This window comes from Perca flavescens, chromosome 17, assembly GCF_004354835.1.
Source record: "Perca flavescens isolate YP-PL-M2 chromosome 17, PFLA_1.0, whole genome shotgun sequence".
NCBI classification, from domain to species: Eukaryota; Metazoa; Chordata; class Actinopteri; order Perciformes; family Percidae; genus Perca; species Perca flavescens.
Genome location: NC_041347.1, coordinates 18,141,192 through 18,158,321, shown reverse-complemented (window position 1 = coordinate 18,158,321; position 17,130 = coordinate 18,141,192). Strand labels below are relative to the sequence as shown.

At 41.2% G+C, this 17,130-nt stretch overlaps 1 protein-coding gene across 3 annotated transcripts in view; it reads right to left on the bottom strand.

Moving 5' to 3' along the window:
* marchf8 (membrane-associated ring finger (C3HC4) 8) overlaps positions 1 to 17,130 on the bottom strand; it is a 90,822-nt gene that overhangs the window by 5,759 nt on the left and 67,933 nt on the right. For all 3 annotated transcript variants that reach the window (XM_028603488.1, XM_028603489.1, XM_028603490.1), the window contains 3 exons: positions 8,637 to 8,716; positions 1,657 to 1,837; positions 686 to 821 (listed from right to left, as the gene is read on the bottom strand). In XM_028603488.1, the coding sequence (XP_028459289.1) occupies positions 686 to 821; positions 1,657 to 1,837; positions 8,637 to 8,716 (397 nt within the window). The remainder of the gene's footprint in view (positions 1 to 685; positions 822 to 1,656; positions 1,838 to 8,636; positions 8,717 to 17,130) is intronic.

Below are 17,130 nucleotides of genomic sequence, written 5' to 3'. Positions count from 1 at the left end.
ACACACACACACACACACACACACACACACACACACACACACACACACACACACACACACACACACACACACACACACACACACACACACACACACACACACACACACACACACACACACACACACACACACACACACACACACACACACGTAAAAACAACCACACAAACTTACACACACTTTTAAAGGAAAGTGTCACCTCACTTTGCAGTAATAACCTCTCTGAAAATCTCAATCTCAAATTGGATCTTAGAATGATAGACGTAAATATATCTATTTTTAAAATCGATTTTCTTTTATGTCTTTACTTTCTCTTTTATGGACTTACAGCTCAAAGGGAACTGAATTGAAATTCCAAAACAAAACATACAGCCAAAAACTCAGCAGAGGCTCAGCACACTCTTCTACACATTTGTTCGTGACTTAAATGCCCACTGAGCTTCTGCAAGTGAATTACGCCCACATTTATTCCAGTCTTAGGGAAAATTTCACACTATTTTCACTCAATACTCACACAGCTGAAAATAACACTACAGTTATGCAGATTTGTCATAAATACTGAATATGAATGATGGAAGATTGTAGATAAATGGTCGACATCTAACAACACTACATCCAACACAGACAATGGCGTTACATCAATGCTTTTGTATATGTTTGTGTGTGCGTCCGAGTCTGTGCTGACCTTGTTTGATTTCCTCCGCTGTTCTGTCGATGAGGACGTAGAGAGACCATACCACGCAGGTGATGGCGATGACATGGAAGGTGACCGAACACATGATCTTCCTTCTCTCGCTTGCAGTCATCTGTAGCTTCTCCCACTGCGACAGAGAGAAGGAAAAGACAAAGGAAGGACATTAAAAGGAGGTCAACAATACATTTACACACAAAGACAAAAGCTTTCAAACACACTTTAAACTTAAAGCAATTTAATTGCTGGCTCTCTTTTCTGGAGCAACTCGGAGTGTGGGCAAAATATTGGATGGAGAACAATCAGCTTCTGTGATCAAGATCCAATGCTACATAACGTTTCTTGGCATGGCGAGTAAGACAGAAGAAAAGTGGCATACAGCCGGCAGCACACAGAGGCCTGGTGCCTTGTCTGTCACTGGTTTCACAATACATAAATCAGGAAATGAGCCCAGGGAGAGAAAGAAAACACAAAATACTAAAATCAGTTTTGTAAATAAGCTGTACAGGCTGTCCCAACATCCAAAATGCATTCCTCTGTATTTAGTGATGAAACGATTGCAGGGTCACTTTGATGAGAAGCGGGCGTTGCAGTGCGAGATGGAACCAAGCATCTTTTGATGAACACTTCACAAGACTGAAATACTCATCTCATTTTCGCGTGCTCATACGTGAACAATTTCAATGTTGACCAATGGGATTCAGAAGCTATTAACAGCGGAGCATTTGTTTTAGGCCCTTTGTGCAGTTAATGAAGGGTGGAAGAATTTTAATTAGAGTGTCCTGCTATCTCCAGGCCACAGCGATTGATAAGAGTCTTTAATGGGAGTGTACTGCCTCTGAACCATTTGAGTTAAGTTTGGACACTGAGCTGCAACGACACCCTGAATTTATCAACTGAGGCTGAACTAATGAACGTGTGCATTAATTGACTTCAGACAAATGTGCACATCCAAATGGTCTTACCTTGCGCAGTGGTTTGAGCTTGGTCTCCATTATGAATTCATATTTACAGAGCTCACAGCAGCGAGTGTCGGAGCTCTTGATCCACTGCTGTAGACAGGACTGGTGGACGAAGCGCAGGCTCCCTGTGCAGTGGCATGGTGTGATCAGAGGACTCTCGTCATCCCCTTCACAGTGACAAATCCTACGGGAGCCAAAGAATACAGTCAACACTAAGCTAGAGGCCAGACAGCTGTAATAGGAGGAAGACCGGGGAGAGGAAAGATCAAAAAGAGAAAAGTTGGCAAGCAAAGCTGACAGATATTTCCCTGAACTCCAGCAAACTTGAGTTTTGGAAGATGTGTCAGCAAACTTGTAGCATTATCTAGTTGTGTGTGTGTGTGTGTGTGTGTGTGTGTGTGTGTGTGTGTGTGTGTGTGTGTGTGTGTGTGTGTGTGTGTGTGTGTGTGTGTGTGTGTGTGTGTGTGTGTGTGTGTGTGTGTGTGTGTATACACATGCCACAGATCTAGAAAAGCAAGGTGGGGCGCCCAGATAGCTCAGTTGGTAGAGCGGGCGGCCATGTGTAGAGGTTTGCACCTCGACGCAGCGGACCCGGGTTCGATTCCGACCTGCGGCCCTTTGCTGCATGTCATTCCCCCTCTCTCTCCCCTTTCACTTCTTCAGCTGTCCTATCATTAAAAGGCCTAAAATGCCCAAAAAAGAATCTTAAAAAAAAAGAAAAGCAAGGTGGGAACATTATTTTACAAATATTAAGACCCTGAACGCAGACGACAATACATGTCCCACATGAATAAACACAATCAAGTCAAACTCATTTGATTCAAAGCACTTCATTTCCAAATCAAAATGACATTTTAAGAAAATAACGCTGTGTTCTTGCAAGGTCGCAGAGCAAAATTGGACACAGCAAATCTAATCTGAGATACCCTATAGTTGTAGCAGCGGCAATCTTAAAGGGGTTGGAAGAAGTGATCCAAGTTGCCTGTAATCATAAATATATTATACACATACAAGGAGTGCAGACAATATAATTAACAACATGGCATCCAGTACACCAACACAAATGTTGACCTAAAAATTTGTTCCATTTTTAAAGCTTCTCAAATCTGGCATTTGTTGCAGTGCTACTGCATGCATTCAATTTAGCAGGTGTTTGTGATATTATGTTCATCCCCCGTAGATGCGTCTTCTGTACAATATTTTGGCAAAGATGCAGAGAGCTGGAACATTCGATAAGGTGTCTGCTACCGCTAAGGACTGCTGGACAGGCTTTTCTCAGTGAGAGGAACCAATCAGATTTTGATATCAGACTAAAGCGGTCCCCCTCTCCTCCTCAAGATCACATGTCGGACATGGTCTGACAGATTAGAGGACAGGAGCGGTTTCGTCACCCTTGTTAAGGAGGAGTGGATTTGTCGCTGAGATAGATTGTGTGAAAATCCAGACAACTTTGTACACACTTTCACCAGTAAGCCAGTCATAGTTTTGTTTCAGTGGTAAGAGACTAAATGAAGGGTTGGAGAAGGTAATTTGAGCACACACATGACATTGAATGAGCAATAAGCCCAAAAATTCTTACACCACAACAAGCTACACAGAGAAAGGCGCAAGCAGTTATTTAAACCTATACTTCAAATCACCTATTTTTTACTGATTGCATAAACCAGGAAAAGCTTTGACGGTGTTTTCCCCTGAGTGAGATGCAGGGAGCTGTGGCTCTTCTCTCTCTGGAAGAATAAACGAGTAAACAAAAGCATCTAAAGAAGATGCAGAAGGAGAAGAGAGCAGGGTGTTCAAATGGGTCTGTCTTTATCTTGATTCATGGGAGGAAAATAACACATTAAGACACACATGCACACCCACACGTTAGAAAGTGAGCGAGCAAGTTAACGTCTATTTCCAGACTACACTGATCTGGCCAAAGCGTTACAAGATTAAATGACAAAGTGAACAAAGAAGGATAGAAATAGGTCATTTCTACAGGTTTCTCAAATAGAAAAGGAGGTGGAGGAAGTGGAATGAGGACAGAGGGATTAAGGGATAGAGGAGGCACAATTAACATCTTTGGAAGAGCGTATTTTCTCTTGGTTATGGCTGCTAGAGAGCTGCTTTGTTTGTGTTTTTTGTATGGATCACAAGATGAACTGCAGATTATGTCCCCACACATACTGTTGTGTACAAACTAAACAAAAACCAGCCTCAAGTCCTGGACTCTCTTGGTGCTCATATCAAGGGTTGCCTCCTGCTGAAATGGACAGATTTGACAAATGATTCTAATGTTGATGTGGATTTGTTTTTAAACGTAGGAGGGCATAACAGAAAAATCACTACACCTCCACATGGAACCACGGTGGAAATAAAGTGATCAGTAATCAACATGAGTGGAAGAGGACTGTAGGGATCTTGAGCTGAGAAATTTAGGTTTCAGGCTAGATGCCTGCAAGATTGTCTTTAAACTGCTACAAAAAGGCACTTAGAGGTAGAAATCGGAGCACACAAAATGCAGCTTGATCATTCAAAGTGATGCGTTTACCATACATTTAACAGAATAATCCTAAACCGCTACATTTACTGTATCGGTTTCGGCAGCAGCACATTCCAAGTACGTAAGGCATGGGAAGTTGAAATGTAATCTGCATCGCTTGAGCAGCCAAAACCCACCTTGTTTAACAGTAATTCCGGGATGACAGAGGCGCCGTTATAGTATGTCAACATTAAAATGTGAGAAGCAAAACAGAGTCGGGAAATCAAACACCACAAGCTGAGAGGGAAACGAGCTCAACAACATTACAGCCCTGGCGAGGCATTCACTTTTTTGCTGTTTGCCCGTCAGTTACCTCGTACTTCTCCTGTGGCATTCAGCACTCAGAACTCTCAATGTGTCGCTTTAAGAGTCACTCCCTGCAGCTATTCCTTGCTCTGCCCTGGACCTGAAATGTTTATGTATTTATTTTCAAATTAATTTTTCAACACCATCTGTTTTTATCTTCTTTTTTTGCGTTTGTGCTAAACAGATATTCTTCGGGGTGGCAGAGTGTGACATCCAAGGCATTTTGTTCTCTCCTGTTCTCAGCACGTTTTTAGTCGGAACAGTTTAAGCTCTACAATCTTCTAGAGACACGCTGTTCAGAGAAAAACACAATTCAATTAGAGGCAGCACCACCCTTTTCACTCCTTTCCCCTCTGTGCATGCCTTAAGAGGTTACTTCTCTCTTTCTGTGGCCATGCTTGCCTTAAAAGAGAATATTAAATGTGCTGAGAAGAAACTTATCTTTACGAGGAAGGTTAAGGAATTACAGACTCTTGTGGTTTATATTGTTAGACGTAAAAGCTTAAAAGGTACTCTTTGGAGTTTTTAAATACTAGAGGCCCTATGCAGCCATGTTTTGGTCCCCGTTTTGTTAGTAAAGTATCTGGTTCACACAATGTGTTTTGTTGAGAAACACTAAATCTAAACATGTTTGTACCTTTAGGTTTCTCTGAAAAACGTTGACATTTCTGATAAGGAAAGAGTCCAAGTCACCTCTTGAGAGACTTTCGATCATTATTTTCTGAAATAATGTCAATAAATGACCTGGCTAATAATTAACATGCCATTCGTCTGTTCAAAACAACCATGCACCCACACTCAGACTTTCACAGGTGAGGTCAGGTTCCGCGCTCACGCTTCAAGCCACCTGACAGAAAGCTGCCACGATGTGTTTGTTAGTCAGAGACTATGCAGGCTATTTGAAGCCAATAATCTTTCTCCTGATCTCTGAATCTGGTCACCTTGCCAATTCTAAGCTCATGTATCTCTCTTAGCCCACAGCTGACGTATAAAACGTATAATCTGGAACGGACTACATGCACAGACCACAGCCCAGGGGCCAAAAAAAAAACCAAGACAGTATATAATTGAAATTCCTTTGTGTTTAAGACCAGCACACACTTATCCAGCTAAAACTGGTTGTTAACGCTGAAAAGACCAAACTAATGTTGTTTTCAAACACTAAGAAGGTCCCTCAATCTACTCCCTTAGTGTCCACTCTTGAGGGAAATGTCATAGAGATGGTTCACACCTACAAGTATCTTGGTATTTTGCTTGATGACTCCCTGACTTTTAAGCCCCATATAGATAATCTTGTGAAAATGCTTAAACTTAAATTGGGCTTTTTCTTTCGTAATAAATTCTGTTTTTCTTTTGAGGCAAAAAAAGCGCCTTGTTAATGCAACATTTTTATCTATTTTAGACTATGAAGACCTGTTGTACATGAATGCTTCTGCTAAATGTCTCCATAAGATTGACATTGCATATCATGCTTCTCTGCGGTTCATTACTAATTGTAGGGTCTTGACCCATCACTGTGAACTGTATTCTCGAGTGGGATGGCCTTCTTTGTCCTCCAGGAGGCTGGGTCACTGGTATACTTTCATTTATAAGGCCATGCTTGGTCTATTGCCATCCTACATCTGTAAATTAATCTCACGGAGGAGTGTTAGCTCTCATTGTTTGCGTTTGAATGATATTTTGTTGCTTGCTGTTCCACTTGCCCGTACAGAACTGGGAAAAAGGGCTTTTGTTTACTCAGCCCCCCACACATGGAACATGTTGCAAAAAGACTGGAAATTGACTGAATTACTTTCATTGAACGCTTTTAAGTCCAGATTGAGAACACTTGAGTCGATCCTTTGTGTTTTCATAATGTGTATGTAATTGTATTGTATGTTTGAAACTCTTTTGCTGCTTCTTGGCCAGGACTCCCTTGAAAAAGAGGTTTTTAATCTCAATGGGACTTTCCTGGTTAAATAAAAAGGACATAAGAGGGCCTAAAAGTGATCAATGTAGGACTCAAAATGTTTTTCTTGTCAACTTAGTAAGATCTATCGCTACCAAGCCTCATCTGTAGGGGCCACGCAGCCATGACCTAGTCTGTAATCAAATATTACTTACAATCTGTCCTTCCTAACATAGCCTGGATCAGATTGCACACAGACTGCCATGTGAAGAAGACGGCCCTGTTAACCTAGTCGTTTATTGTGCAGTCTGCTTCTTTTACATTATTTCTAAGATGGACACGCACTCCATTCCTCAATACTATTAAATGTTTCACCCTAACCTCTGGCCCTACATATTTTCCTTAACATTGCCATTCCTCCCTATTACTGCCTCTACGGCAAAGATTAAAGCTTGCGGGCAAAATCAATCACAAATTTTTGCAACCTATGCAAGACACTGAAATGCCTCATCGATCTAGTAACAATGAAAAATTATTTAAAAAACACAGCTTGACAGCACAGTAAAAAACATGGCACACATACTGAGATAACTGTAAAGTGAAATGAAATGGTATGAAATGAAATGAAATCATGTTTCCTCTAGAAACATGAGTGGCTGAATCAGGACATCTTATGGTGCTGCAGCGTGTGTAGACTAAAGCACCTGCGTGTCAGGTTCTCCTGATTAACAGCTCCACTCTGAGCAGCGGTTTTGAGGACAAATACTGCTGTGGTGCAAGATATTTGCTGGGTAGTTACACAACAGGATGAGAAGCTCTCCACTACTCCACAGGGCTCTGGGATTCACTGCCACGTTATGGCACAGGGATGGTCTGGGCTCTACCAAGTCATAGGAAGGGTGGATTATACCATCCAGAAAGTCACCCACCTGCACCAGTCTTCAGATAGCGAATAGGGTGACAGTGTCCCAGTTTTCTCTGACAAAGGGGACGGGCAGCAGTCCAAGTCGCTGTCCTCATCCATAAAGCAAAGGGGGGCCAGAGGAGCACCTGTCCCAGTCATGGTGACTGTTTCTGGGGTGGCCAGCTGAACCGTTCCCCTTGAAACTAGATTGGGCTGGTCCTCCTCAAACACGTCGTCATCTCCCAGTAGATCCTCGACGGGGTAGCCTAACTCACTGCCTTCCAGAAGGACACTAGAGGACTTGGTGATGTGGAGATGAGAGGCGTAGCTGTCCAGCTCGGAGCACTGCAGGCTGGCCGAGGTAGAGGATCGAGAGAAGGGGAGGAGGAGACGGAGAAAGTTGGCGCTCGGAGAGGGACGAGGGTGGAGGTGGGTGTTGGAAAGAGGAGGAGGGGTGCGGATGGCAGGGTCAGATGGGAGACAATCTGCGGGAGGGATGCCCAACATGTATTTGTAGTTGTTGGTGAAGGAGGGGACGAGGTGGGGGTTGGTGCGTGTTGAGCGGGCCAGATTTTGGTTCTGGTGAGTGGGTGCTGCAGCCAGCTTGCCGTTGAGCGTGTGCGCCCTTTGATCCGAGCCGGGTGGCTGAGCGGGCTTGGGCTTCAGCTCCAGCTCTCCCTCTGAGCAGGTGCGGTCTATAAAGTGCAGGCCGCGACAGAGACTGTCCACGCGTTGGCCCACGTCATTCAGAGACACAGAAAACCTGAGCGAGCCGTTGGGGCGGATGTTGACGGAGGAGGGGCGGAGCAGGGAGAGCCAGTCTCGTTGTTTGGTGTGTTTGGAGGCTGGTAGGGCATCTGGGCAGAGGGTGGTCACTGAAATACCTCCTGAACCTTGACAGGTTTTACCATTTGAATTCAGTAGAACCACTGCAGTCTGCTTCTGACAGTGCTGATCCTGACTGCTGGTGTGAACGTGTTTTATGCATGTGAGTTTATGAAAGAGGAACATAATTGACGGCAGTGGTAAAGGACAGCAGGAAAAGGAATGAGAAAAGACAAAAAAAGAGAAATGGAAAAGACATCATGCATTTGAAAACAAAGGAACTTGAAAGAAGGAGATACAAGGTTTCGGAAGCTTTGCCTCAGCATGAAAACAAAAAAAACTGGATGACCCATTTTACTATAAAATCCATTTAACAGCAGATTACACGCAACCAAGGCTAATTCAAACAGTGACAGTGTATTGCTCAAGGGTAAACATCACCCAGTGATTACCATTAATGGACTGATAAATAGATACAATTTATTTAAGTTTTCATATCATTGTGGACTGAGGAGTGAAATGGAAGTGGTTTGTACCTGCAGATGTCCTGGCTGGAGGGGGAAACCGACGTCCTGGAGAAACTGCATGGAGCATTGACTGAAGTCGGGCTCCCCGCCTATAGGAACAAAACAAAGATATGACAAAAGAAATAACTACTGTATTATTCAACAGGCAGGATCAAATCATATTTCCTGTGTTTCCAGGAAAGGTCCTGTGTGGTGAGAATGATGAATTAATTATAAATCTGATCTTTACAAAAAGAGTAGAAGCACTTCACGCACTGATGCACAGGATGATAAAAAGGAAAAACACAATACTGGCTGTTAATCTGTTTGATTAAAGAAGAGCCAGGCAAAATCTGTCTCAGTGCATCACAGAGCAGGCGAAACACCAGGCTGCCACGGAGCAAAGCGCTCAGGAGACAGACTGCGAGACAGAGGGAGAGTTATGAAGAATGAGGCGCTGAGAGAGGCACAGCTGGAGGACTTGAGGCTATAGTCTTGTTCAGCCTCCACAGAGAATTTTTTAAACAGATGCAACAGATTACTAAAAATGGTTCGAAAGGAAACTTCTGGTTTATTACAACTTGGGCTTTACTCACAAAACGCACAAAAATATATTTTTGCCTTAGATTATATAATTTATAGATACCAAGATTTATTTATTTTTTACTCCAAATTCATTAATAATGAAATAGATTTCATTTGTATACTGTACTATCTTATACATTGGTTGCCGTAACTTCTCATAGACTGACACCTACCAAATAAGCCAGCACAGTAATCACAAATCGCAGTCACTGCAACATGGTTGTCAGCTTTGAATCAGCTTTTAGAAGTTATGGCACCTGTTTCCTCTTCTCCAGCCATGGCCACAACAGCTGAAGGCCAACCTTTTCCAGGAAAGTGTGTCACTTGTGAAATCTACTGGCTTCCAAAATTAGAATTTGGCCAAAAGTACTACTTAAGACTTTCTGCAGTCTCCGCTCACAGTGACTCCTGGAAGTTTTTTTGTTTTTTAAACTTTGGACAGAGCGAGGCTAGCTGTTCCCCCCTGCTCCCGGTCTTGCTCAGAGCTGGTTCTACTTTTATTTTTTAGCATACAGTCATGAAAGCATCATCAATCTTCTCATCTGACTTTAAACAAGAAAGCGAATAAGTGTATTTCACAAATGTTGAACTATTCCTATAACAATGTATAAAACGTGTGACACCAGTTACAATGGGTAAAAGAACGGATCAGATGATGTTTGGGTTGCAAACGTTAAGACACGGGGCGGTGTGGGGGGGAGAAACTAATTACCTATTGATTTCATTTCTAACTAAGGGGAAATTTATAGCTCATGAGCCTTGACACCAATCAATAGAAAATTCAATGCCTAGCCATGCCCTTCGGTCTGTTTTTCTGAACAGCTCTTTTCTGTCTTTTTTCCTCCCACACAAAAGACAAACATGCTGTCCCTCTCTTTTCTATTGCCTCTTTAATATTTCATTTTCTTATTTTAAAATCGCTGTTTGGGGCTCCTGCAGGCGTCTTAATTCTAAGTATAAAAATAACAGAGAGCTCTAAGAAGTGCGTAAGAAACAAAAAGATCAGATCAAAGCAATAAAACATAGCAACAAGCACTATATGTATGCTGCTTCAGCTCTACAACATCGACTAAAAAGAAGAAACCGATGACACATGCTGAGCTAAAGCATCATGTAAATGAAATCTGAGTGTAAACTGATTTAAAAAAAAAAAAAAAAAAAAAAAGGTTAGTCAGGCTTACATGGATAACACTAGATGGTAAAGTATCTTTATTCCTTATTTTAATTAAGGTGTGTAAACACAATTGCTATGGAGGAAATATTTATTCATAATTCAAATTGAAAGTCCAAAGAGAAATTGAAAGTCCAAAGGGAAAACAAAGCGAGATCAAATTAAAAATATTATTATTTTTTAAATTTTCCATTTGGCTTTGGCTTTTGAATTTAATATTTGGCTTTTGAATTTCAATTTATCATTGGCTTTTAATTTTCATTTAATATTTGGCTTTTGAATTTCAATTTAACATTGGATTTTAATTTTCATTTAATATTTGGCTTTTGAATTTCAATTTAACATTGGATTTTAATTTTCATTTGGCTTTTGAATTTCAATTTAACATTGGATTTTAATTTTCATTTAATATTTGGCTTTTGAATTTCCATTTAGCATTGCCTTTTCATTTGGACTTGACACATGTCAATGTAAATAAGGAGGCGTGGCCCAAAGGCTGGTGGGAGGGTCTGAAACCAAAGGGGTGCAGAGGCACCTTATGAGCAGCAGGGGGCGCTTACTGCTGAGGAGCACACAGTTAAGCACTGTTGTGAGGAGGCTCCATGTTGGAGAATAGCGCGGACACGCACCTCACACCGCGCGCACCACCCAGAGAAAAAAGTGAGAGAAAGAAAAAGGAGAGGTCACAGTTCGGACGATGACTATCCGGTTGAGATTGTGTGTGTGCATCCTCGAGATCTGACCACACACAAACACACATAAGCAGAGCTACCCACACCCATGTTTCTACTGTTGCTTAATTAAATATAACATCAAAAGAGCGAAGTTGTCTGAGTCGGGTTTTAAACAGACACACTTGGGGCGAAGTTGGGAACCAGAATCAGCTTTAAATCCAGTCCTAATCTAGTCCTCACTAACACGGGCCCAATTATAGTAACTACATGAAAACTTCATGGTTGTAGCATGAAATGTGGTTTATGTTTAGCCTACATCATCATTTTCTATCATATGAAACAAGACCCAGCCTAGTGGTGAATCTGCAGACAGATGCTTAACAGTGTGCTCCTCAGCAGTAAGCTCCCCCTGCTGCTCATAAGGTGCCTCTGCACCCCTTTGGTTTCAGACCCTCCCACCAGCCTTTGGGCCACGCCTCCTCATTTACATTGACATGTGTCAAGTCCAAATGAAAAGGCAATGTTAAATGGAAATTCAAAAGCCAAAGGAAAATTAAAATCCAATGTTAAATTGAAATTCAAAAGCAAAATATTAAATGAAAATTAAAAGCCAATGATAAATTGAAATTCAAAAGCCAAATATTAAATTTAAAAGCCAAAGCCAAATGGAAAATTTAAAAAATAATATTTTTAAATTTGATCTCGCTGTGTTTTCCCTTTGGACTTTCAATTTCTCTTTGGACTTTCAATTTGAATTATGAATAAATATTTCCTCCATAAATGGCCCTCATTTATCAGCCTAACGTAGAAACCAGCGCAGAAATCATCTTACGACAGGCTTCACGTGTGATTTATGAAACGTTCGTATCACACCAATCAGAGCGTAAGAATGGTCGTACATTGATAAATGCAGCGGCTGGAAACGATCGTAATTTAAATATCACGTCCCAATATATTCTCGGTTTTGAGGCCTCGCCCCTACAATTTACGACGTGGCGAGACGTAATCCGGCTGAGAAGCGGCACTTTTCAGAGGTGGCGATTGAAACCCTGATATCTCAGGTTCATTTGCACTAACGTGTGTACTTTTTGGCAGCCTGAAAACTGGTATTAAAGGCTGTAGAAAGAATGCGGAATGGAAAGAGATCACTGATGCGGTCAACAGTGTTGCCGTAGTAAATCGGACTCTATCTGAAGTTTAGCCTATTTAATTTATACATCCTTGACGCATTTTCTATAGTCCTAATAGTAATATACAGGCTTGATGTTGTGCATCGTGCATGTTTCCTGTAGCCTATGAATATCATTGCCAAACATAACACTATAGGCTACCTTTTAAAAGCGAGGAATAATAATATCCTGTCTCCTTCAGTGGGGGCTGTTCTGGACACTGCTTTCTGGGCATCGGGTCATCTGGCTCCATCGCTACATTTATGGCACCCAGTTTCCCTGCGAGATGTTGTGCAGAACCCCACAGGCTAAAACAATGTTGCAGACTTTTTCTGCCGTGTATAGGGTCTCCCCTCCCCCCCCCCACTGATGCGAGCCATCTGCCCTTAAACAATCCGATGGAGCGCTCCACCGTGGCACGTGTGCGTACGTGTGCACTATTGTACCGGCTCATAGAGGTCTTCTAAAAGAGCCAGATCTGCCATTGCTGATAAGTGATCAACTGATGACTTCTCCTTCTCCTGTTAAACGGATTATATGCTGCACTGCAAGGCCACGCTGACTCAGAAACTTGCGTACACAAGTTCAGACCAGACGTGAGATTTGATCGCAACCTACGCTCACGTCCAAATTGATAAATGCCGAGCTTTGCGTAGGAATCGGCGTACGCCCGTCGTATGCCCGTTTTAGGTTGTACGCACGTTTCATAAATGAGGGCCAATGTTCCAGTGCCGCCTTGCCTCCCTTAATCATTTGTGTTGTGATCTCGTGCGAGTTGGCGGATAGATAACCAACTCCGTCTCTGAGCAGAAAGAAACAGCAGCGTGATGATAACATAGTTGAGATAGTAATGATTAACTTCCTAACGGCCTGTATGACTCTTCAGACATCAGCTCTCTCAAAACTGCCCTCTCTTACGACAAGGACCTTTGATGAGCAAATGAGTGCAAGCATTCAATGGAGACGCAAAACCGTGTGGGCGATGATATCTCAACAACTGCTGAAAGATTGTGTCATATTTTACTTTAGAAGTTAGAAACCGTGAAAATAAGCGTATTTACACTTTAAATGTATCCACTCAGTTCTTGTTTCATTCAGTTCTTTGGCTCCGATTTGCTAATTCATTATAATCCAGCCTTACATCATACTCCGACTGTAATGAACCTGTTTATTTTGCTTGGAAACTGTCTCTTAAGTCATTATCATAACTAATTATTTAACCTCTCTCCTTGAGAACTCCCACTCTCCACACACACACACACACACACACACACACACACACACACACACACACACACACACACACACACACACACACACACACACACACACACACACACACACACACACACACACACACACACACACACACACACACAAATCATCCTCTTTCCACTTGTTATACCTTTCATTCATTTTCTTATTTCTTCTCCTTTATCACATCTATTACCATGGCTTTCATTATTCTTCAACTGTCTCCATATGTACCTGTAGAGAACTATAGCTCTCCTTTTCTACCCACAGGGGCCTTTTAAAAGAACAACCTTTCAAATTAACAGTAACCATGAATCACTGCCTCCCAGTGAGAAGCTCCTTACAAGTTGGACACATTGTTGAACAGACCGCATGACTGGACCAGATCTTAACAAGGTGCCAATAGAAAAGCAACATAGAAGACAACCATCAAAATGCATTATTTACCTTGAAAACAGAACAAAACAATCCCAAGGCATCAACAGCCACTTATCATCATCAATTTTCTGTCACACGGATTTAAAATAAATAAATAAATAAATATATATATATATATATATATATATATATATATATATATATATATACACACACACACACACATATATATATACACACATATACATATATACATACACACACACACACACTCCAAATTCAAGGCCCACTTACTACAGTACATGTAGCTTTCCCCCAAGTTTTTGACCACATCACATAATCTTTCATCAGTTTGTGATGGAGGTCGAACTGTTGACATGTTTCTAAGGTCAATAATCAACTTTAAAGGCAAGGCAGCTTTATTTGTATAGCACATTTCAGCAACAGGGCAATTCAAAGTGCTTTACATAAAACATTAAATAGCAGTTAAAAACTATTAAAAAAAAATGTAATACAGATAAAAGACGAGAATTAAATGTACAGTGCAGTATAAGAACAAGTTAACCGAGTCCAACTCGGGCCTCCCAGAGGACTTATGTTTTCTGTTGCAACTCAGGTTCCAAACCTGGCCTCCCAGAGGACTTAACCAGTTCCAAACTGGGCCTTACAAAGGACTTAACAAGTTAACAGAGTCCAACTCGGGCCTCCCAGAGGACTTATACTTTAACAATTCAAGACATTCCGGTCATTATATCCACTATTGGTCCGTCTGGGACGTGTGGTTTACTCTGCTTGCCACCAATCTTGGCGTGGAAAAAGTACTTTTATTTTAAAATATAGTCGTCACTATAAGTCTTAGTTTCTTTCTTGGAAAAACCTTCGCAAAAACCCTTTTGGTTGAAATTCACACTTTTTGTAATTAGTGGTCTTATTTCAACCGTAAATCCCTTTTCTATTCGTAAAAGGTTGTTTGTTTGTTTGTTGTCATAAAAGGGTATGTTTTCTTCCACTTTCTTGCCATGGAAGATTGATGTTTGTTGTCTCATGTTTCTCTGGGAACTTGAATGTTAAAAGTACTTGTTAGAGGTTTTTAATAGCTGCAGAGCTGACACGATCAGTTGATTAATCGATTAAATCAAAAGACAATACTCTTGTTTCAGCTTCTCCAATGTGAACATATGCTGCTTTTCTCTGCTATATGTGATAGTAAACGGAATATCTTTTGATTTTGGATGCTGGACATTTTTCAGAAAGAATAAATGATTGACCCATTAGTTAAAGGAATGATCTGCAGATTAATCCATTATAAAAATAATCAATATAGTTGCAGCACCGGAGCCAGCTTCTGCAAAAAACAGCTAAAAAAGCAATGTTGCTAGATTGAGCAATTTAACAAACAAAACTAGGATGTGTTCCAAGAAATTAATAATTAACTTTCAAAATAGTGGCTCGGCGCAGTGGCTGGTTTTAACATTAGTGGTCTGCCAAGCTGAACTGGTCCAGTAGATATCTGGTGGACAGACCCGGTTTGTGCACTGTAGCAATGGAGCATGAAACTGAAGCAGCTTGAATTTCCCCAAACATCCCCAGATATTTGGCTGACTGTCAACAGCTGCCCACTGAGCGGTGGGTCACTGCTTTGTATCTTTTTAAAAAAGGACCGTAATAGTTTAATTCCTTCCCAAAAAGTGTAGCAGGCATCACACAGCTCCCTGGCACGGTGCTAAAGAGAGAAACGGCTACAGCTATGCCTCCTGACCTCGCAGAGTGGAAAATAAACTCCTGCCAAATCACCGGGCAATCCTCAGCCCACTAAAGCTTTCAGAACTGCTTTTATAGATATTCTACACTGACCATTCCTTCATTTAACAAAAATGCTGATTATTTGCCCTCAACCCCACCTTTCATGAATCTCTAGACACAAACAGCTCAATAAAAGTCACCTTCTGAATACATGAATCAATGAACATACAAATGCACAGCAGAAGAGAGATAATTCGTTTTTGGCTTTGGATACACGCGTACATTTGTATCCAAGACCATACACCTTAATCCCCCACAGTGACAAGCTCACTAATGGAGGCAATATTATCTTTATGAAACAATTTACCCCCTGGCTAAATGATGCAGCTAGTTTTCCTGTTTCTGTCTTGTGTATTTTCTATAACATATAGAGGTCCTGGTGTGTGTGTCCCATGACAGGTATTCCAGCGAGCGTTACACGTAACTGGATACCTGGAGAGGCAATATTTTTCGGAGTCAATTAAAGAAAATACCAACAGTTCAGTTGTCTACACCATAAAAGGGACCACAAATATCCTGCCAGGTTATCAGTATAAAACTAGAGCAGATGCTTTGACAGAATGAACAAATTCCTCTGACATACAAATTATCCACACTATTTCCGTGCCAAGCTGGAAATGTTATGAAATGTTCCTCTCAGGCCAATGCTCTAGTTGTTTATGTGGAGACATATCTTTTAAGCAGGTCGTCAATTGGATACGTGCACATTCATTTTTGATTTGATCTGACATGAGCCAATGTGATAAAGCTTGAATCTGTGCCATGTGAAGCAATGTGGGGTTTGTTTTTTGTGTCCTTATTTTGAGTCTGGCTGAAGCTTGTGTAAAAATAAATAAAAACAAAACACGTGTCAGTCAAGATCATCAGTTTAATGGTCATCAGCTGTGGCATATGTGTAAATGAACTTAAGTTCTTACCAGCTGTGGATTTTACTGTGATCCATAAAAGTGCTTTCATCTTTCATTTTATGGAGCTTTGCAACATATATGAACTTGACCTATATTTTATATTCTTTCGGCAAAAAGGAACATTTGAAAATAGGAAAACTGGGGTGGGGAAACTGCATTTATGCATAAAATAATCTTCTGTAGTCTCTCAGATCATATTCTGATTCAAGCAGCTTCCAGGGAGAGTGGTTTCAGGAAGGAAAACATATAACACCTCTATTTCCTCTATTGTCCACTGTTGAATCATGTCTTTTTAGTTTAAATCTTTGACAATATCTGTCAAGAGTTTGAAAAGGACTTCTTCTATTTCCTTGCTTAGGTATTCCAAACTGGTCTAGCAATTCCAACCAGCAACCTTTCCAGTCACAAGCTTTTTCGTTGAGATTACAGGCAGACCAGAGAACAATTAATATAGATTTAAAACCTGCCAGACAGTGGTATTTCCCTTTAGGAAGGAGCAGGAAACACCAGCTGGCAGGCAGACTACTGGTTATTAATTAAAGCTGTCAAACTTAAGAGCCTTGTTCATACTTTATTTCTATC